The sequence below is a fragment of the Andrographis paniculata genome, unplaced genomic scaffold, assembly GCF_009805555.1.
Source record: "Andrographis paniculata isolate CXL003 unplaced genomic scaffold, ASM980555v1 Contig19END, whole genome shotgun sequence".
Taxonomy (NCBI): Eukaryota; Viridiplantae; Streptophyta; class Magnoliopsida; order Lamiales; family Acanthaceae; genus Andrographis; species Andrographis paniculata.
Window position 1 is genome coordinate 857,550 of NW_026137479.1, and position 18,419 is coordinate 875,968.

Genomic DNA, 18,419 nt, shown 5'->3' on the forward strand with positions numbered 1-18,419 from the left:
CTGTCACATGGGCTTGACTGTTAGTATTGGGCTGAAGAAGCCCGTGCTGCCAAATTATTGGGCCTCATAGGCCCACTTCGCCATAATAGTTTCTGTTGGACTTTTGCCGACAGTGCCTACTTCTGTCTGTTTTTGGGAGACCGTACCAGGAGACAGCGCGTGGAGCTAATGGATAGTCTTGGAGACACACGTGGGCTTGTCGGCTCAGCACCGACCGCAAAAGACTCCGTTATTTGGGCCATAATAATAATAAAATCTTGGGCCAAATAGGCCCACGCCGCCAGAATTTGGGCCCAAATGTGGCCCTGGAACACTGTGTCGGATTGGATATTGCCAGCATCACCTGACCCTGTCGGCTTTTAGGACACATAATGTGGCCCTGTTGGCTCAGGACCAACCGAGCAAAGCTCTGTCTTGGGTTGGGCCTTGAAATTTTTGTGGTTTACAGGTCTCATTTTGATAATAAAAAATATTTATAGTAAAAAACGTGTCCCAAAATACAAGACTTTAAACATAAAAATATTTCGAATGTAATTCTCAATTAGAAATAATCCCATAACTTCTCTTTTTTAAAAACAAATAAAATTATACTTTACTCATATTTTAACTATTTATAATTTTTAAATTTTAATTAAATTATTAAATTATCTTAATTTTAATCTATAATTATTTATATTATAAAAGAAATATTTTTATTAATATATTTTTAAATATTTTACTAATTATATATTTTTTTGTCTAATGTAATATATACATATATTTTTTTAAATTTAGCCACAGTTAATGCTAAAGATATAAATTCATTAAGAAATACTAGTATATATTTTTATGTAACAAATGAAACTAAAATCAAGGCTTGCAAATTGCAATGCTGCCTTTAATCCAATTCAACAACCAGAAGGCAAGTTCTTGCACAGCACAAATAATCGTCTCGGTACTAATCAACAAGGTGATTATGTCAGAATACGAGAAAACAACTAAATTATCACTAATCAATAAGGTGATTCTGTCAGAATAAGAAAAAAACAACTAAATTATCATCAAGCCATCCATATATATAAAGCTAGAAATAAACCTGCACCTAGCAGTCATTGGTCAGTAGGGAGCCACAGCAGTGGTAAGTAGTATTTTCTTAATAACCAAATCCATAATTGAAGAAAATGCGACGTGCAATCCAATAGTGTAGAGAGGCATAGAAAGGGAGTGAAAAAAACAATCTAACGACATCTTCCCAAAATAGTTCCCTCCAGTCTCCAGCAAAATAGCATAATGAATATCGACGGTCACAAAGTGGAATGTTGTTATGTTATATATAACCGTGGCACATCAAGAGATAAAAATGGCAGCCATACTAATATTATAACATAATCAATCAGCATCTGTGAGCTATATCATATCATATGATTTGGCAAGTCGATCGCGCACATGCGTAGTTTTATCTTCACAATACATGTGCTCTGCACACAAATATAATTGACTCCTAGTTCAGAAATGTATAGCAACAAGGTAGAATAGAACCCGGCACAGACACTACAGGATCCTCAGTTAAATTTTAAATCAAACAGAGAACTTCGCTTACCTGGTTGAAGCTCCATGCATATATGTATCTCGGATGGTGGAACAACTGAGCAGGAGCAGTACCCCACAATATTGTGTTGTTTTCTTTCCAGTGCTTCCATAGCCTCACATCGCAAGACAAAATAACTAAAAAGAATGAGAGATAAAACACCAAATTCAATAGGGCATGAGGTCAAAACTGGTTATTTGTTAGAGGCCCTTACAGCCTTACCTCCTGCACGCTCAGTTTTTTCCAATATATGTGGCCACTGTAATGCACAGTTTGTATAAAAAGATGGTTCCGATTAGATTTAGCTGCAAGATACCATAATCAATTTTGTTAACCATGTAACTGATGATCATATCATTTAGTATACTATCAGAACAATCATCATACCACCATTGTATAGCATTATGTAGGAAGCTTCAAATCAAGAACATTGAAATAGTAAAATATTTGACATAAGAAATAAGTTATTCACTGTTACATAATGAGTGCTAAGGATAACAATGTCAGTGAGTGATAAAATACAATGGACATTTAATATACTCAATCATATGCTGCCTTGCTCATGAAATTTTACTGGCTAGTTTAGAAGTAAATAAACAAATGAAAGTTTGAAGTAAATAAACTATTCAAGGAATCAGTTTAGCCAAGGCATATGAAACAAGCAAATGACGATTGCAAGCATCTAGTAATCTACATTGGCTGCCAAAGTAAAAAACAAGGTAATCTTCCAGTGTAATTAGGGTGATGATTTGTTTCTCATAATATGGAGAAGAGCATTTTCAGAAAGTATCCATGTCATCTGTGCAAAACCAAGAGCTCAGTAGAATGCAGTTTCATATCTGCAACAAAAAAAAAAAAAAAGAAAAAAGAAGCAGCATATCAATGCACTAAAGTCACCGTGCCCAAAACTATATTCTGCTTCAAATTATTGGTTCAGATACAGCAACAGAAAGAAATAAATAACAAAACTTCTATAAGTGCAGCTTGAAGTCATAATTTACAGTGTTCAAGGTTTACTTCTTGCAACTTGTTATATACAATTTCCAGTGCCTCTGCTATGCTAGCTCCTATGGAAACTCGTGGAATCCGAAATAAAAAACGAGAAAGAGTACTTGTGTCGGCTGTAAAGAAAGGTGGATCCATGAGACTATTAGACAACTATCTTTATTGACAAACATTACTTCGACTGATAGACTGATGAGAAAAAATATTTTCCAAATTAATGAATAAAATATGATAACAGGGCGAAAAGCAGGTAATGAAGAAAGAAAATAGTAACAACAACAACAATTCAATGGGAATATAAGCTATAGACCTGATATTGATGGCATTAAGCTCAAAATAAATTTGTCTTTGTTAATTGTTACTCTGCAGATTATATGGTTTCCTTCTTTCCCCTTGTGCATGAAAACTAGATGAAACTAGAAAAAATTTGTTTGTTTTTCATCAGAAAGGGGGAATATTTGACGCATTAAAAAATAAAGAACAGTGGGTGAATTCGCATTTCTTCTGAGAAACCTAATCGGTATCTCAATGCTTTTCAATCCTTCAGCCATTAAAAGCAAGATGATATATAAGATATGTAGATGACAGCTTCACAATCATGTCACGAAATCAGATAAAACAGGGAGAAGAAAGCAAGAAAACCATACCGCCAGAACAATCATGGACCGCCGACCAAGCACCGCCCACTGCCGCCTAAGGCCACTGGTGCTACTGCCCGTCTTCGCCGAAATCCACTACTCAACTACTGTTTCCCGAAGCTATTATGCAGCCTCGCCGTAACCGGCAATCAGTTCCTCTTCTTTCTCTCCCACTCGCTCAAACCAGTTCATCGTCGATCGCCGGTGTTAGCCCCGCCCGCAACCTCTCGGTCACCACCCATTCTCTCACGCTCGATCGATAACAGATCTGGTCCTCTCTCCCACCCTCGCTCGACAACAGATATGTTCTCTCTTCCTCCATCGGCGGAGAATGGCCTTGCCGAACCGTTCCTCTTCCTACCCCCTCTTCGTCTTCTTGAAGACGCTCGCTCGAAGAACACAGCAGCGCTCACTGCCAATTCTTCTGCTCTGCGACGGGAGGCCTAATCTAAAATCAATTGGAATTCTTAGGGTTAGGGTTTCTTGTTTGAATTGGGGTTGAGCGTATTAATTACGTACCTACGTATATAGGGAGGGCTATTATGCAGCACCTGTTCTACCGCTTCATCGTGGCTATGTTTATTTATAACCTTCTTTTTTTCCCTTTTTTTTTTTTGCTTAATATCATATTAATTACTAATTTTTTATTATTCTTAAAATTTTAAAACTTGAAAATGATGTGTCTAAACATAACCTATATGCCATAGCATGGATAATTCGTTTTGCCTCATGTTAAATGATCAACCTTAGCTGGTGGTGTTTCATCACAAAGTAAGGAGATGAAGATGATGGAACACCACCGATTTGTATCTATATCAATGCGACAATGTACGTATCTCAGGCACCTCACCTGACCTGACCTACCCAACAAATACAACAACCCAACCAACCATAAATAAATCTATCATACCATCCCACTCAAACTTCAAACAACCAACAATCAATTTGTCTGTCCTGTCCTAACTCCTAGTTCCTTCCTAAACAAAACCGTTAACAGGCAGGCAGGGGTACCGGTGAAAGTAGAGCTCAGCTCTCACAATCACATCTGCTTCTCTGACAGATGCTTCTGTCGCGGCCGCCGAATGTCTTTTGTGTATATGGTTGTGAGTGCATATAGCAAAAGAACAAACACCACTTGGGCGCTCATTATTCCAAAATGGCTGATGCTGTTGCCGATTTCCATCCAGCTTCCTGTATTTTGGACCTGCCACCACCACCACCACATTGCATTAGTTTCAATAGTAAAGCTAACACGCCCTTATTGACATAACAGAAATATCTAGCTGGATTTTAGCAGGATTGCATAAGAAAGCCCAAATATAATGAATTGAAACAAAAAGAAGTTCAGTTCAAAGTAGGAAGGATGATGATGGTACCAGGAAGAAGAAATGAACAGTCATGACGTCTGAACAGATTATGACTAGAAAATAGAACCCAAACAGTGGAACACTGATCAACCTGGTAATGGCTGTAAATGTACATCTGCAGTGTGTTTTGAAAACCATGGACTTACTTTAGTTAAAAGAATCCTCAATCATGACATATCACTACCTATTTTCAAGAAATCAAATTGCCGCAATAGATGAAGTTAAATACACTTACATGACAAGTACAAATGGAATCAGTAATTTGAAAATAAGGAGAGCCGCCATCAGAAATGGCTGCAGCAATCAAAACCAAATAAGTTTCAGTAAAGAAAGAGAAAAATTACAGATTTATGCAGATTGAAGTTATACTCACGCTGAAGACTGTGATAAATCGATAAACTGAAGAAATCTCAAAACTCGCAATGCTGGCAAAGTTACCCGTTCCAAAGAAGGCAATGTTGAAAAAGACCATCTGCAAAAAGAAAACATTGTGAAGTAAATAAACTGAAAATGGTATCAGTTTAGTCAAGGCAGATGTAACAACCAAATGGCTACGCTCACAAATACTAGGGGGATCCGCAGATCAGATAACTGCAAGCATCTATCATTGGATGCTAAAACAAGATCATCTTCCATAGCCTCTGTAGTGTTTAATGATTTGTTCCTAGTATTTACATGGAGATGAGCATGTTCGAAAAGTATCCATGCCATAAGTGCAAGACCAAGAGCACAGTAGAATGCAGCTTCGTATCTGCATTCATTTCATACCAAAAATAAAATCATATTAATGCTCTACTATAAGTCACCATGTCCCAAAAATTACTAGTTTGCTTCAAATCATTAGTTTAGATGTAAGTACCCAATTGACAGGAGTTGGAATGCAGGGGCAAAGCCAAGAAATATGGATGTAAGCCTAGACAAGATACCAGGTGCTGAAAAAACTGGGAGAACCAGGGATACACCTACAGGTAAAAAATAACAAACTTCTATAACTGCAGCTTGAGATCATTCATATGTAAAGTACGAACTGAGCAATCCTAACCAGTCTCTCAATACTTTCAACTATTAGTGCCATTAAACATATAAAACCAAGGGGACATAATATATCTAAGTGATAGTGCAAAAATAAGGAGATGGACTCAATAAATTAGGCAGAAGAAAGAGATAAAACCATACCAGCAACTGACCAATTTATTATTTGGTGTAGAGCAATCAATTCTTGTTTTTCTGTTCTACGTGAGGTTGAAACAGACACCATAACTGATGAACAAAGAACCAAGAGGACCTGAACGATTACAGAAAGAACCCCAAATTAGATATTCAATGTATAAAACTATTAATCTGAAGGGAAGTTCAATAATTGTAAGATGTTAATACCTGCAAAAGGAAAAGCATATTAAATTTGAAGTTCTTTGGCACATCAGTCAGATCAAACCAATATTTACTATCTCCAGCAATCATATCAAGATATTTTGCTGATCCTCCAATCAGTACAATCATGCATCCACTAGAAATTCTACAAAAAGGACCATAGCAATCACAGAGTTAGCAAAAGATATTATTGTGCTACTTCCATAATATGTATGCATATTAGTGAGGCTGCAACTACCGGATGGATCAAATTGCATCCAATATGTTTGCTAGACGTAATTCCGATTAAAACAGAAAGGATTAGTACTGTCTTTCTCAAACAAGAGTATTATTCCAATACTACAACTTCTATCCTATATATTTAAGCATAAGTTAGTCTAGCATTAGCAACCATAATGAACATACAATTGAGTTCAGATTTAAAATAGACCGATTTGCACACTGGTTATCTTCATATTCTGGAAAGAAACAAAAACTTACACTAGTTTAGTGTTGTCCGGAATTTCAGCAGGCATCAAAGTGAAAATAGATAAAAACCAACATGCAAGCCATATGAAAACTGGTATTTTCATGTCCCAAGAGTTGGTGCTAAGAATATAAGCAGAAGCAACAAACCCAGCAAGCAAGAAAATCCAAGTATAGATCTTCCTATCCATAAAGCTTCTCACCTGCACAATGTATATAAGAAGTGCCTCAAATGAGATATCATGTGCTTAGAGTGTCTGGAATTCTTGAGGGATTAATTTAAAAAATGCTACATACCAGGATTTCAAGGATGAGCACCGATACAATAAATGTAGCCACAAGTTTGAAAAAATAGATAGTTTCTTTTCCAAGCATGAACCTCCAAAGTGCTTTTAGAAATCGATACTCAGAAAATATTTGGATCCAAAGAAATATAGTCACTGCAAAATATGCATGATAGAGTGGAGGGGCATGCTCGACAAGTAGTAAAATACATAGTAATCCCATCAATAAACATCCAGAAAAATAAACCTGTCAAGGGACAACAAAGTAACTTATTACACAGAAACAGAAGAAAATCATATAATTCATCCTAATTGTAATACCTTTCCAGCATTCATCCTTGAGTAAAGTGACTGATCCTTTCTGAATAACAATTTGGGCAATGTAGTATAAGATTGCAACACATGGACTATCAGATAGATCATCCATCCAAGATAACCAAGAGAAATTACTGTCATCAGCAAAAACCAATCATAAGTTTGAAAATAATGAAGACCCTGGTGTGCCAAGCTACGAAGTTTTTCAGATAGCTCCTTTGCAGTCTCAAAATCCCTTAATGATAATAGATGCTCAATTTGATCCAATACCAAAGAATAATTGGCCAAGGGCTTGAAAGGCTTGAAATACAATGAACTTGATTGCTTCAGCTCTTACCACATAATCAAGGAAACAATTTCATTATCAGTGAAAGCAACAAGGAGACTCGATTTACCATATTTACATATGACGAGGGGCACAACAGTGTATTGCATACCCTCACTCAAACCCCTTCTCCTCACACAACAGGTTGGTGGGAGGAAAAGAGATTTGTGTTCAAGTAAAAATTGGAAAATAAAGAAATAAACATAAGAAATAGAGCATCATTTCAAAAGCTTTCACAGATCATGTATCTATCACTTTTAAAACAAAAATATAAGAGCAAAGCTTAATCATAATTTAAGAATTAATGAATTTCACGGCAATAATGTCTTCATGCAAAGGATACGGGACTTCCTAAGAAACTGATTGAGAATTTGCTTGGTGTTAGCCAGCACTGCCTCAACTTTGTCCACCTGACAGTCACAGGATAGACCACTTCACTTTTCTAGAAAACCCAATATACAGAGTTTCCACTATAAAATAATAATATAGGATATATATGGCGTCGACATACAATTTGAATTCAGATTAGAAACAAGTGTCTATGGATTAAGCTTTAATAAATCATCAAAAGGTGATACTATAAGTCATCATACCTCAGTAAAATTAACAAATCCAAGTGGTAAGTTTCCAACTGAGTTAACTGGGCATGGCAAACCTAAAAGAGTGGACTGTCACAAGTTCCAATGAAGCTATTTATTACTTTGAAAGATAGAGAATGGTCAAATGAAAGTCAAAATTGTACCTTTCTACAGAACAAGAACCAAAAAAACGAAAAAAAAAAAAGAGCTCCTACCATCAGAGGTGCAATATCAGCTTGATTCACGTCCTGTCTCTCTAAGTCATCCAGACCCCACTCAGACGGAGAATGTATATCATGAACATGCTCATCAACAAAGCGAACAGGAATATCGTGATGGTTTTCAGAAATAAGCACAGGATTTTGGACACCTGCTCCCCAAACAACAAGCGGAGTATCAGTATTTGAGGGATGTCCATCTCCATGGCTCCCTATCAAGAAACAAAGCTATACGTGTTATTGCTTACATGGCCATTAAGGATCTATAGAAATTTGAGCCCAGAAAGCATCTAGCTTCCAACAGAAACATAAGCTTGAAGAAAAGCATGTTCAACCTTTGTCACTCATCCCATGGTCTGCTGTAAATACATATGCTGTCAAATTGTCATTGAAGTAACTCTGAACAAGATTATAAACTCTTTCAGCAATATTGTCAACAACCTTAACGTTATTGAGATAGATGGATGAGTATGGCCGATGAGCATGACCATTTGAATCGCAACCAAGCAGATGCAGAAACACCACAAGATTGTCTTGTTGAAGAAGTTGCTTCAACTTTGCATCTTCACTAGACCTATTCAAAAGGCTCTCGAATTGATCTAGTGACCATTCATCCAAAAATGAAGCATCTGCAAGAATCCAAGATACAAAGTATTAAAAGCGGATAAAATAAAAGATCATCTTAACCATACAGAATCAAGCAGCAGAAATTTACAAACCCGTTGCAAAATCTTCATATTCATGTGGATAGTGATTCCATGTGCTGTGCTGCAAGGCCCCACAAAATATAGGAATGATATCTGGGCTGCCATAAGCAAATGTATGTCGGCTCCTATTAAAAACTGAATCAAACTCCACAGGATTCGCCTTCCACCCTGAAATGGCAAGAGCCCAGCATCAAATAAGCTGGATACACATGATATCATCTTAAATCCAGATGACAACAAACATAAATTCAAAGTAAAAGAACTTGAGGTCTAGTATGTCTTTAACTCTTAGTGTTCTTTTTGTGAAGTCTTAACTTGGAAAATGAAATTCCATCGAGGCAGAGACTACACTAGCATTAATCAAACAGAAGCATATTACGCACCTTTCGTAACAGCACTAGGATCTTCATAAAATCCAGCAATAATGGAAACATGTCCAGGTCTAGATTCGGTTGGAGGGCGCGCATGCGACACTCCCCAACGCCCACGTTCTCTGATCACACTCCTCAAAAATGGAGCTCTGAAATTTCCATCTGAGTCGGGCTCAAAAAATTTATCAGCCCTTAACCCATCCGCTGCAACCAGAACATCATACACTTATTCAGTCAAAACGTCGAACAAGTTGCGGGCACAGAAATGTAAACAAAAACAAACAGCAACTACCTATGAGGAGCACCAGGCGCTTCGCAGGGCCGGCAAAGCGAGGCTTTACAGGTTCCATGCCGTGGACAATAGGGCTCTTGAAGTAAATATCAAAAATGCTGAGCATGTAAACTGCATGGAGTACTACTCCAAGGATTACTAGCCATTTTTCCCGTCTTTTTAGATATTGAGTCCGCCGCCTCAGAGTGCTTGCCTCCGGCGACCTGACGTCATTTCTCACGCCAAGAATACCGCCGCCTCTCCTCATTCTTCTTTGATTCTTCACAGAAATCGATTGAATCCGGTACTGAACTGATATGCGGTAATACTCTATTGAAGACGGAATCTTCAAATTGGGTGTGCTAAAGGAAAACCCGCATCTAGATCTTGCCAATGATTTTGTTGGGACCGCTGGGCAGATCGATTGTAAAGAGAAAGACTGGCATTGTGCTCTATTCGGACCGGGTGTGAATCGATATGTTGTGAGAAAATTCGATTCTAGTATTGTATTTTAATTATTTAATATAACATTTAATTTTAAAAAATAAATCTAAAGAAAAAAACAATCTTCAACTGTTTTTGCAATATCTTATAAAATTTTGACATTATATGTAATTTCAGAAAACTCTTTGACCAAGAGGTAATAATACAACAAGATTGGAGACTTGGAAATCTCCATCGTTAATGATTTAAAAAATAAATAAACAAAAATATCAAATTAAACAATCAATTTTATTTTTTATTTATATCTAAAATTCAAAGTTCTAATGTTATCCAAACCCAAAAATAAATCCACAGACAAACACAATTTATATGCACGACACATTCCCAGAGAACAGATATATACATGTTTTTTATGCGAAGGCATTAGAGGATTTCAACAAGCAACGATCCAAACATTCATTCATTCCTCCAAGCATTAGTTCATTGTTTCATGTCACATTCCACTTGAACTTCACCAGCTGCATAGTCATGGTCATCATCGTGTCATGTGAGATTTTATATACAAGAATGAAATAAAGGAAATTTATCACATTGGAAATGGCAGGGAATATAATACTACTCTTTAGATGCACTCCCAGGTTCGCTTGGGCATCAGCTTCAGCATTGTAGTCCTGACAAAATATAGTTTAAATGCCCATTCAGGAGGTTAGGTTAGGACAATATAGAATGAGAACCAACCGGTTCGGAGGATGGATAAATATCATTAGTTTCATATCAACATATTGCAACACTTTTATGGACAATTATCTAAAAATGACATAAAGATAGAATGCACTTGTTAACTCACAAAGTTCCCATCAGTAATACAACTTTTGTTGAAGAAATTATGTGTATGCAACTTACTCTTTCAACATGGCAAATTTCGAAAGATATAAATTGATCCTTGAGCTCTTTGGCAATCTTACATAACTCAGTCATGTTTTGAGTTTTGGTTCTCCATAAACCCTGAACCTGTTGGTATAAAATAATAATGATTAAATATCAAACATATGGAGTGAGAGAGAGAGACATGGGGGAAGTTATATTGAGCTCCAGAATAATATTCTGGAGTTATGCTATGTTTCCATATATAGTTTTTTTCCAGGTAGCAGACAAGCGAAGAAAATACCTGCATGCAAACAAGTTTAGAGTCTCCCTGAACACGTATATGTTTGAACCCTTTCTGGAGGGCATATTTCAACCCCAAAATTACCCCTCGATATTCGGCAACATTATTAGTCGCAATACCAACACCTTCCCGCAATTTGAATACCTATCAAATGCAAAAATAAAATGTAAAAACTAGTGATTGAGCTGAACAGCAGCATAAAGAAGAATACAGGTACAGAACTAGCATTATTTAAGTTGCTCTTGTTCCAGAGATTACAAAGATAAACTAGATACTCCCTCCGTTCGAGTCAGAAGTATCTATTTTGCTATTTTCTTCTATTCAAGTCAAAAGTATCCGTTTTCTTACCTCCCAATTACATACCAAAATACCCATACTTTTCATATAATCTCCATAAAAGTCAAGGGTAAAAGAGACTTTAAACTCCTCTATTATACTACACATCTATAAAATATTAATATATCTAAATCTGTATACAGAAGTCAAATGGATACTTTTGACTCGGACGGAGGGAGTATTAGATATTTATTGTGCAACTCATGGATCAGCTTTGACCTTGATGTGATAATTACACCAGCTAGTATAAAGAACTATTGAGACAGGGGGTAGTAGCATAGGCATAGGTTGGAGAGATCATAGCATTTTTTTGAAAAAAAGAAGAAGCATTAAAATGTAGAGGTGCAAGCAAGAGCAGATTACCATGCTGCCATCTGCAGCCCGTAATACAGCCCCCGCACCAGCCTGCCCAGGATTTCCCTTTGAAGCACCATCAAACTCCAAAATACACGAACACTGTACATGAAATGAAGTCAAGGACAAAATAATGCCAAGATCTTCTATACTGACATGTCCAAAGATATTTCTTGTATATTAATAGTTTTTGAAATGCCAAGACTAAGAGTGTGTTTATTTGGCAAAAGTTTTCAATATTTACTATTTGGACTCTACGTTTCACTTTTTTATCTCATAAAACATTATATCAAATATTATTTAAATACAAAATCTAAACCTTAACAAAATAAACAACATCTACATAAGTAAACAAACAAAGGAATGTCCCTGTCATAAAAACTTACACAATAAGAAGAAATTGGAGGAACTTGGAGGAAATTGTCTAATTTTGCGTGCTTTATCTGAGAATTTGCTGCAAGTGAAACTGATGCGACATCCTCCTATGGAATTACGCCAGCAAGACAAATTGGTAGAAAAAATGTAACTGTGGTGGGTATTTTCAACTTACAACAAAAGCAGTAGCATATTTACTCTAATTGAGATAAGTTACAGATAAAGCGAACATTAAAAAGCACCTGTGACCTCTTATCTGAATGATTCTTGGTAGCAGATTTATCTTTAGAAGAATTAGGTTCCTTAAAGAAAATCAGAAGAAATAGAGAAAATTAACTCATGCCTATACCACTTCAAATTAAACCAACCTATATACAACATCATATTTGTGGTTGCAAGTTCCCAAGCAGAGTAAAGGGACTTCAAATGACAGTAACTATACAATAATTACATAAAGACGCAGAACCTAACCCGAAAAGGACAAGCCATAAGCTGGCCAAAGAGATCATCATTTACAGCACCCGCATCAATACAATAAATTGCATTCTTGAGTCCATGAGATGAGAGATACTCTTCAGCTTCTTTAGACAAACCATAACCTTTAAATACCCTTATAGAAGGATCATTTACCTGAAATCAAATGTTTTAGATAATATTAAAACCATCAGCAGTGTTTAGACTAAATCTTTCTCTAACCTTCAAATAGATTATTTGTAAACATATGAACAAACATTTTGATCAGCATAAATAATTAGAAGGTTATTTGAGACTTTCTATGAAGCTCAATCAGAACGCCTTATTCTTCGAGACTAGTCTGGTAGAAAATGCACGCGCACAAAGCTACAAACGGATCAAGCATTGCCCATAACATTCACATGTCCCTACCAGCAAAGATATAACTGGATAGAAAATTAAATTTGCGGACCAAATCCTAAATGTAGTTGAAAGGTTAAAATATTAACTGCTCAGGTCCACCAGCATCTTAAACATATCTAAGTCTGACAAAGATTATATATGCCAACAAGAAAAGAGTAATTTTCAGCCATCGAAGATTATTAACAGTCCCAACTCCTAAGTACTAAATCTTCAATGCCTTGTTTAAGTAGAAGAAACTTGAAATGTGTGTAGAAGATCATGCCTGCATCTGGAATTCCACACACAGCCAAATGTAGATAGAAATTTGAAGCGCTAACGGTTAAACCTTTTAAAAGAAAATTACAGAAGATCGAAGAACGGATTGAAGATCACTTATGCTTTTATACACTCCGACGGCATCTCCCTTCCGAACAACATAAAAAGCATCCTTCTCGTCACTCATCTTCTGCTCTACTTCTGAGCTTCAGCACTGCGGTATTCTTGTACTAAAAATACAAAACACCAAGCCTTTCAGCATGCATGGAGAGTAAATCAAAAACCCTAAATCGTATCAACATAATTTAAAGCCAGAAAATAGAAGGCTACGCAGAAAGGGAAACGAATCGTGCCAAACTACTTTTTCATTACACATACGTAAACGAGTTGTAAATTACGATTCAAAAAACAGTGTATGCAGAAGACGAAAAGATACAGGAGGATGGTAAAGAGAATAAAAACAGCAACCTTTCGATTCGTCGGGGCACAGCCGCAGCCTCGCAGTGCAACGCCCAGACTCCACAAAGAAGCTGATGCGTGTAAAATCAAAACCGGAGACTGCAGAGACCAAGATCGCTATCATTCAATTTTTTATATTTGGGCCGAAAGCATAATATGGGTCTCAAGAAAACCCGGCCCGTTAAAAACCCCAGGACAAAACATTGGAAGCCCATACTAGTTACCGATAGAATAGATGTAATAAGAATAATTAACAAATTTATTCAAAATTGAAAGGCTGGTTCTTCAGAGCTTATTAAAATCCTTCTCAATGGAGATACAGTACAGAGATTACTACAGCGTAACACCAGAACAGAAAAGTTTTGTAATCAGCAGAAAATAAACTGGGAATCTGTGTACTTTTCTGTCTATCAACCATAATAAACAAGATTCCTTTCTCAGGACAATCGTCGAACACCTTGCACCCGGAGCAACGAAAAGTAAACATCAGAATGAAATATTTCCAGAATCGGATGCTTTGGGGTATCCATTGTACTCCATCTTCACATTCATACTGGCACAAACTGCTCTAAACTTAAGCCTCAAAGAATCCATTATATCAGTGACCGACTCGTTTTCCGGCTCAGAAATCGGGTATTTCTGCAGCAAATCTTCCATCTGCTTGATCGCCTTCTGAATTCTGGCCGACGCAAAATTGGGGTCGACCCGAAACGCAGAGTTCCATACATCGACGCATCCTCTGTAAAACCCTAACTCCTCCCCGACTTCGAATCCAGTTTTAAGGCCGACTTGGTGCCCCTCTTCCTTCCCCGAGGCAAGGCCGTCCGCGTAGCCCTCGTCGTATCCTTCTTTGAAGTGAGTTTCTTCCAATTTTAAAGAAGACTCGAAGATGTCTTCAATGGAGTCCATGGCTTATCTTCCTAAGCGGCGAATTCTCGCATTTTCTAACTCACGCGCTTTTATCTTCACATTTGGCCCATTTTCTCACATAAATTGGGCCTGGACCTTTTTAAAGCAAACTAGTACTGTTTTGTATTGAATAATTTTTCTACTGATATTTAATAGTACTTCATTTTACATGTAAATTTGTCACACTTTTTTAAAAAAAAATTATTAAAAATATTTTTATTTTCTTATTTAATAAAAAAATTGTTCTATTTTTTTTTTGTATTTTTTACTGGTGTGCTTCCATTGATTACATGCAGGTAGGTTATGTTGGTAGATAAGCAATGGAAAATGGTGCTGCACACTTACTAGTCAAGCTAAGTTGACACCCTCCCATAATCGCAATGGAAGTTTCTCCTCGCAAATCTCACACTTCAAATTTATGCATTAAGTGGCTGCCTTTATTAAGCAAATACTGTAAATATATATGTCATTTGTCCACATCAATAAAACCAAGGGTAAAGAATAATGCAGGCCCGGTAACAGAGAAAATTAAAAACTGACATGTTGTTGATGTGGAAGGTGTTCTTCATTCAAACAATCAAATATTACAACTTGTCATTTCTGTAAAGTGGTTTTAGACAGGGAGATTGAATTAATGTGATGCAAAGATCGAACTGATTGATGTTTTCAGTGGGCCGGGGGTGTAGCACAAGGCCACCGCCAAGTTTTGTATGATCTTCTTGGTCTCTAAAATGAGAGCAGAGCACGTGCAAACACGCGGATGGAGGCTGTTAGACTTAATCGGATCTTTTTATTCTTGGTTTCTAAATGTGGAAATAAGGGAATCTTAGAGCTTAGTGGGCATGCATGTTAGATTACCTAACGCTAGTGTGTGAACTGGCATGGAAGAAATTTTAAATGAATGGGAACGAGTGCTCCAGTTAGGCTAAAACTAAATATATTTATTTATATTATACTGAAAATTAAAATATTAAAATATCATCTCTCTATATATTATATCAAATAATTATATTTTAATTTGAATGCTATTATTATTATTATCAAAATCAATCATGAAAAGTAATGTAGATATGAACAAAGCCTACTGCAAATCTATCTATTGTAAAGTGCATTTAACTTCTCTATTTCTTAATTTCTCCTTAGTTACGCCACAAAACTTGCTGACGATTATTTGACTTCCTTGTTTGGGAGCATGAAATCTGGCAAAAACCAGACCCCTTTCATCAAGAAAGAAAGATTTCCATTTCAGTTTCAGTTTCAGCAGCAACGCTTCTTGGGCAGTAGTCCAGCTCCTCTTTTCTTCTATACAACCTGCATAGCTCTAATCCTTCTTTTCTGCATCCATCTCTACAACTTCCCCACCAAACACTAGAAAATGAGAAAGAAAGAAAATAAAAAACACACACTAGAAAATGAGAAAGAAATAAAATAAAAAACACATAAATTTTACGTTGTTCGATGACGGTGTGTCAACCTACGTTCACAGGCAGGAATCGGAGAGAATTTATTATAGAGATTTACAATTATGTTATCCGACTAAGAACCATAACTGTCTATTTATAAGCACCCAAAACACCCTAAACCCAAAGCCTATTGGTAATTAATTAGGATAAGCCTAAAAGGAACCCTGCCAATTGAAACAGCCCTTTCGCTTTGGTTTCGGGTCGGGTAGACCGCTAAATCCAAGTCACGTTTCAACAATCTCCACCTTGACTTGGAGTTTCTCCAACCGCCAAAGGTTCGTCAGTATCTCTCAGTCTTCTCCTTCCTGCCAGATGCCCCGAGAGGGCTTTACCTTCTGCGAATATTCACCAAGTTCAAGCAGTGCTCAAACTTCTCCGTCGGTAGCGCTTTTGTCAACATATCAGCTGGATTGTGTTCTGTAGTTATCTTCTGAATAGAAAACTTGTCTTCCTCCAGAACATCACGGATAAAATTCAACCTTACATCAATATGTTTGGTTCTCTCGCGATACACTGAATTTTTAGTCAAACTCAAAGCACTTTGACTATCACAGAATAACACCGGTTTCTCCAACTTCAGACCCAAACTCTGCACCAGACCATGTAACCAGATACCCTCCTTAATACCTTGAGTCATTGACATGTATTCCGCCTCAGTTGTCGACAGGGCAACCATAGGTTGTAAAGTAGACTTCCAACTGACTGCACATCCAAACAGAGTGAAGATCAAACAAGTTAGTGATCTTCATTTCACCAAGTCACCCCCGTAATCAGAGTCTGCATAGCCAACAAGACCATCATCATGGCCTTTATCATCATATACCAGACAAATATCATACACTCATTTCAAATATCGCAAGATCCACTTTATAGCTCCCCAGTGAGCTTTACCCGGATTAGCCATAAACCTGCTCACCACACTAACCGCATAAACGAGATCCGGTCTCGTACATACCATCGCATACATAAGACTTCCAATTGCACTTGAATATGGAACCGTCTTCATGTAACTAACCTCTTCATCTGTAGCCGGTATAGTGCTTCGATCAAGTTTAAAGTGTGCCGCCAAAGGGGTACTTACCGGTTTGGACTGATCAACAGAAAATGCCTGCAAAACTTTGTCAATATACTTTTCTTGAGAAACCCATAGCCGTCTTGCTTCTCTATCACGCCAGATTTTCATACCAAGTATTTTCTTTGCTGCACCCAAATCCTTCATCTCAAACTCACCCTTTAGTAGAGCCTTCAAGTCATTAATTACAGTCATGTTTTTATCTGCAATTAACATATCATCCACATGCAACAGCAGATACACAAAGGAATCAGTATAAACTTTCTTCGAGTAAACACGGTTATCAAACTGATTACGAGTATAACTATTAGACACCATGAATGAGTCAAATTTCTTGTACCATTGTCTCGGAGACTGCTTCAAGCTATACAGAGATTTCTTTAACAAGCATACCTGGTCCCCTTTGGAACTGTAGAACCCCTCCGGTTGAGACATGTAAATCTATTCTTCTAGATTACCATGAAGGAATGCTGTTTTTACATCAAGCTGCTCCAGCTCCAGATCAAAAGCACCCACCATTGCCAAAAGAACCCGAATAGTTTTGTGTTTCACCACAGGAGAAAAAATTTCATGGTAATCGATTCCTTCCTTCTGTGAAAACCCTTTTGCCACCAGTCTCGCCTTGAAACTAGCAGGTTCAACACTAGGAATTCCCTCTTTTCTTTTAAAGACTCACTTGCATCCCACTGGCTTCGCCCCTTTTGGTAGTGCAACAAGATCCCAAGTCTTGTTCTTTTCAAGAGACTGCATCTCTTCATTCATTGCCATAATCCAGGTTTCTGCATATTTACTCGCCACAGCTTCTTTATATGTCTTTGGCTCATCAGAGCCAAGATCATCACCAACCGCCAGTGCATAAGCCATATAATTCATGTCACATGTATTGACACATCCTGCAAACCTAGCTGGTTTCTGAATATTTCTCTTTCCCTTTCTTGCTGCTATGGAATCTTCAACCCCAGTACCAGCGTCATCAGCTTCCCCCTCAATCGGTTTCCCTTGATGTTTTGACTGATCTGGTTGATCGGATTGATCAATAGTATTATCCTTTTGCTCTTCCTCTAACACAACTCTGTCAAGAGTCTCAAACTCCACCCTCTGGTTAACACCACAATCTTTTGTACCTGCAATACTTTCACAACCTCTACTCTGATCAAGCATAGAAGATCCATCAATGGTTACATCTCTGCTAATAAGAAATTTACCAGAATTTTTACCTTCTGTAA

At 37.2% G+C, this 18,419-nt stretch overlaps 3 protein-coding genes across 4 annotated transcripts; all 3 read right to left on the reverse strand.

Annotated features, from left to right (window-relative positions):
• Window positions 1–1,099: 1,099 nt before the first annotated feature.
• On the reverse strand, window positions 1,100–10,055 carry LOC127244502 (GPI ethanolamine phosphate transferase 1). The gene is made up of 22 exons (XM_051265043.1): window positions 9,504–10,055; window positions 9,224–9,415; window positions 8,853–9,008; window positions 8,469–8,762; window positions 8,131–8,345; window positions 7,931–8,005; window positions 7,681–7,747; window positions 7,019–7,344; window positions 6,711–6,944; window positions 6,429–6,616; window positions 5,955–6,093; window positions 5,754–5,862; window positions 5,437–5,539; window positions 5,139–5,328; window positions 4,951–5,049; window positions 4,813–4,871; window positions 4,587–4,692; window positions 3,730–4,414; window positions 3,220–3,658; window positions 1,790–1,872; window positions 1,580–1,704; window positions 1,100–1,457 (listed from the first exon to the last, which is right to left on the reverse strand). Exons 1-18 carry the CDS (start codon window positions 9,748–9,750, stop codon window positions 4,250–4,252), a joined length of 2,964 nt encoding a protein of 987 aa, XP_051121000.1. The 5' UTR covers window positions 9,751–10,055; the 3' UTR covers window positions 1,100–1,457; window positions 1,580–1,704; window positions 1,790–1,872; window positions 3,220–3,658; window positions 3,730–4,249.
• Window positions 10,056–10,195: 140 nt separating this feature from the next.
• On the reverse strand, window positions 10,196–13,901 carry LOC127244503 (uncharacterized). 2 transcript variants are annotated; one of them, XM_051265044.1, is made up of 10 exons: window positions 13,759–13,901; window positions 13,379–13,520; window positions 12,631–12,789; window positions 12,402–12,461; window positions 12,171–12,266; window positions 11,794–11,886; window positions 11,095–11,238; window positions 10,830–10,937; window positions 10,543–10,597; window positions 10,196–10,444 (listed from the first exon to the last, which is right to left on the reverse strand). In XM_051265044.1, exons 2-10 carry the CDS (start codon window positions 13,475–13,477, stop codon window positions 10,407–10,409), a joined length of 852 nt encoding a protein of 283 aa, XP_051121001.1. In that variant the 5' UTR covers window positions 13,478–13,520; window positions 13,759–13,901; the 3' UTR covers window positions 10,196–10,406. The 2 variants fall into 2 exon arrangements, with proteins under 2 accessions (XP_051121001.1, XP_051121002.1); XM_051265045.1 differs by having other exon boundaries at window positions 10,546–10,597; window positions 13,759–13,899.
• Window positions 13,902–13,987: 86 nt separating this feature from the next.
• LOC127244504 (uncharacterized) lies at window positions 13,988–14,691 on the reverse strand. Its single transcript, XM_051265046.1, has one exon. It carries the CDS (start codon window positions 14,656–14,658, stop codon window positions 14,236–14,238), a length of 423 nt encoding a protein of 140 aa, XP_051121003.1. The 5' UTR covers window positions 14,659–14,691; the 3' UTR covers window positions 13,988–14,235.
• Between the last annotated feature and the right edge of the window lie 3,728 nt (window positions 14,692–18,419).

Bases quoted from the DNA above. Each gene is read 5' to 3' on its own strand.
- LOC127244502 (XM_051265043.1), bottom strand. From the start codon at position 9,750: ATGAGGAGAGGCGGCGGTATTCTTGGCGTGAGAAATGACGTCAGGTCG. The intron at 8,763-8,852 runs GTTTGTAAATTT...GGATTCTTGCAG, and splicing joins ATATGAAGATTTTGCAACGG to ATGCTTCATTTTTGGATGAA. The intron at 4,872-4,950 runs GTGAGTATAACT...TGATTGCTGCAG, and splicing joins GATTTATCACAGTCTTCAGC to CCATTTCTGATGGCGGCTCT.
- LOC127244503 (XM_051265044.1), bottom strand. From the start codon at position 13,477: ATGAGTGACGAGAAGGATGCTTTTTATGTTGTTCGGAAGGGAGATGCC. The intron at 11,239-11,793 runs GTAATCTGCTCT...TGCATTTGATAG, and splicing joins GGGCTGCAGATGGCAGCATG to GTATTCAAATTGCGGGAAGG. The intron at 10,598-10,829 runs GTAAGTTGCATA...ATATTTTGTCAG, and splicing joins AAATTTGCCATGTTGAAAGA to GACTACAATGCTGAAGCTGA.
- LOC127244504 (XM_051265046.1), bottom strand. From the start codon at position 14,658: ATGGACTCCATTGAAGACATCTTCGAGTCTTCTTTAAAATTGGAAGAA.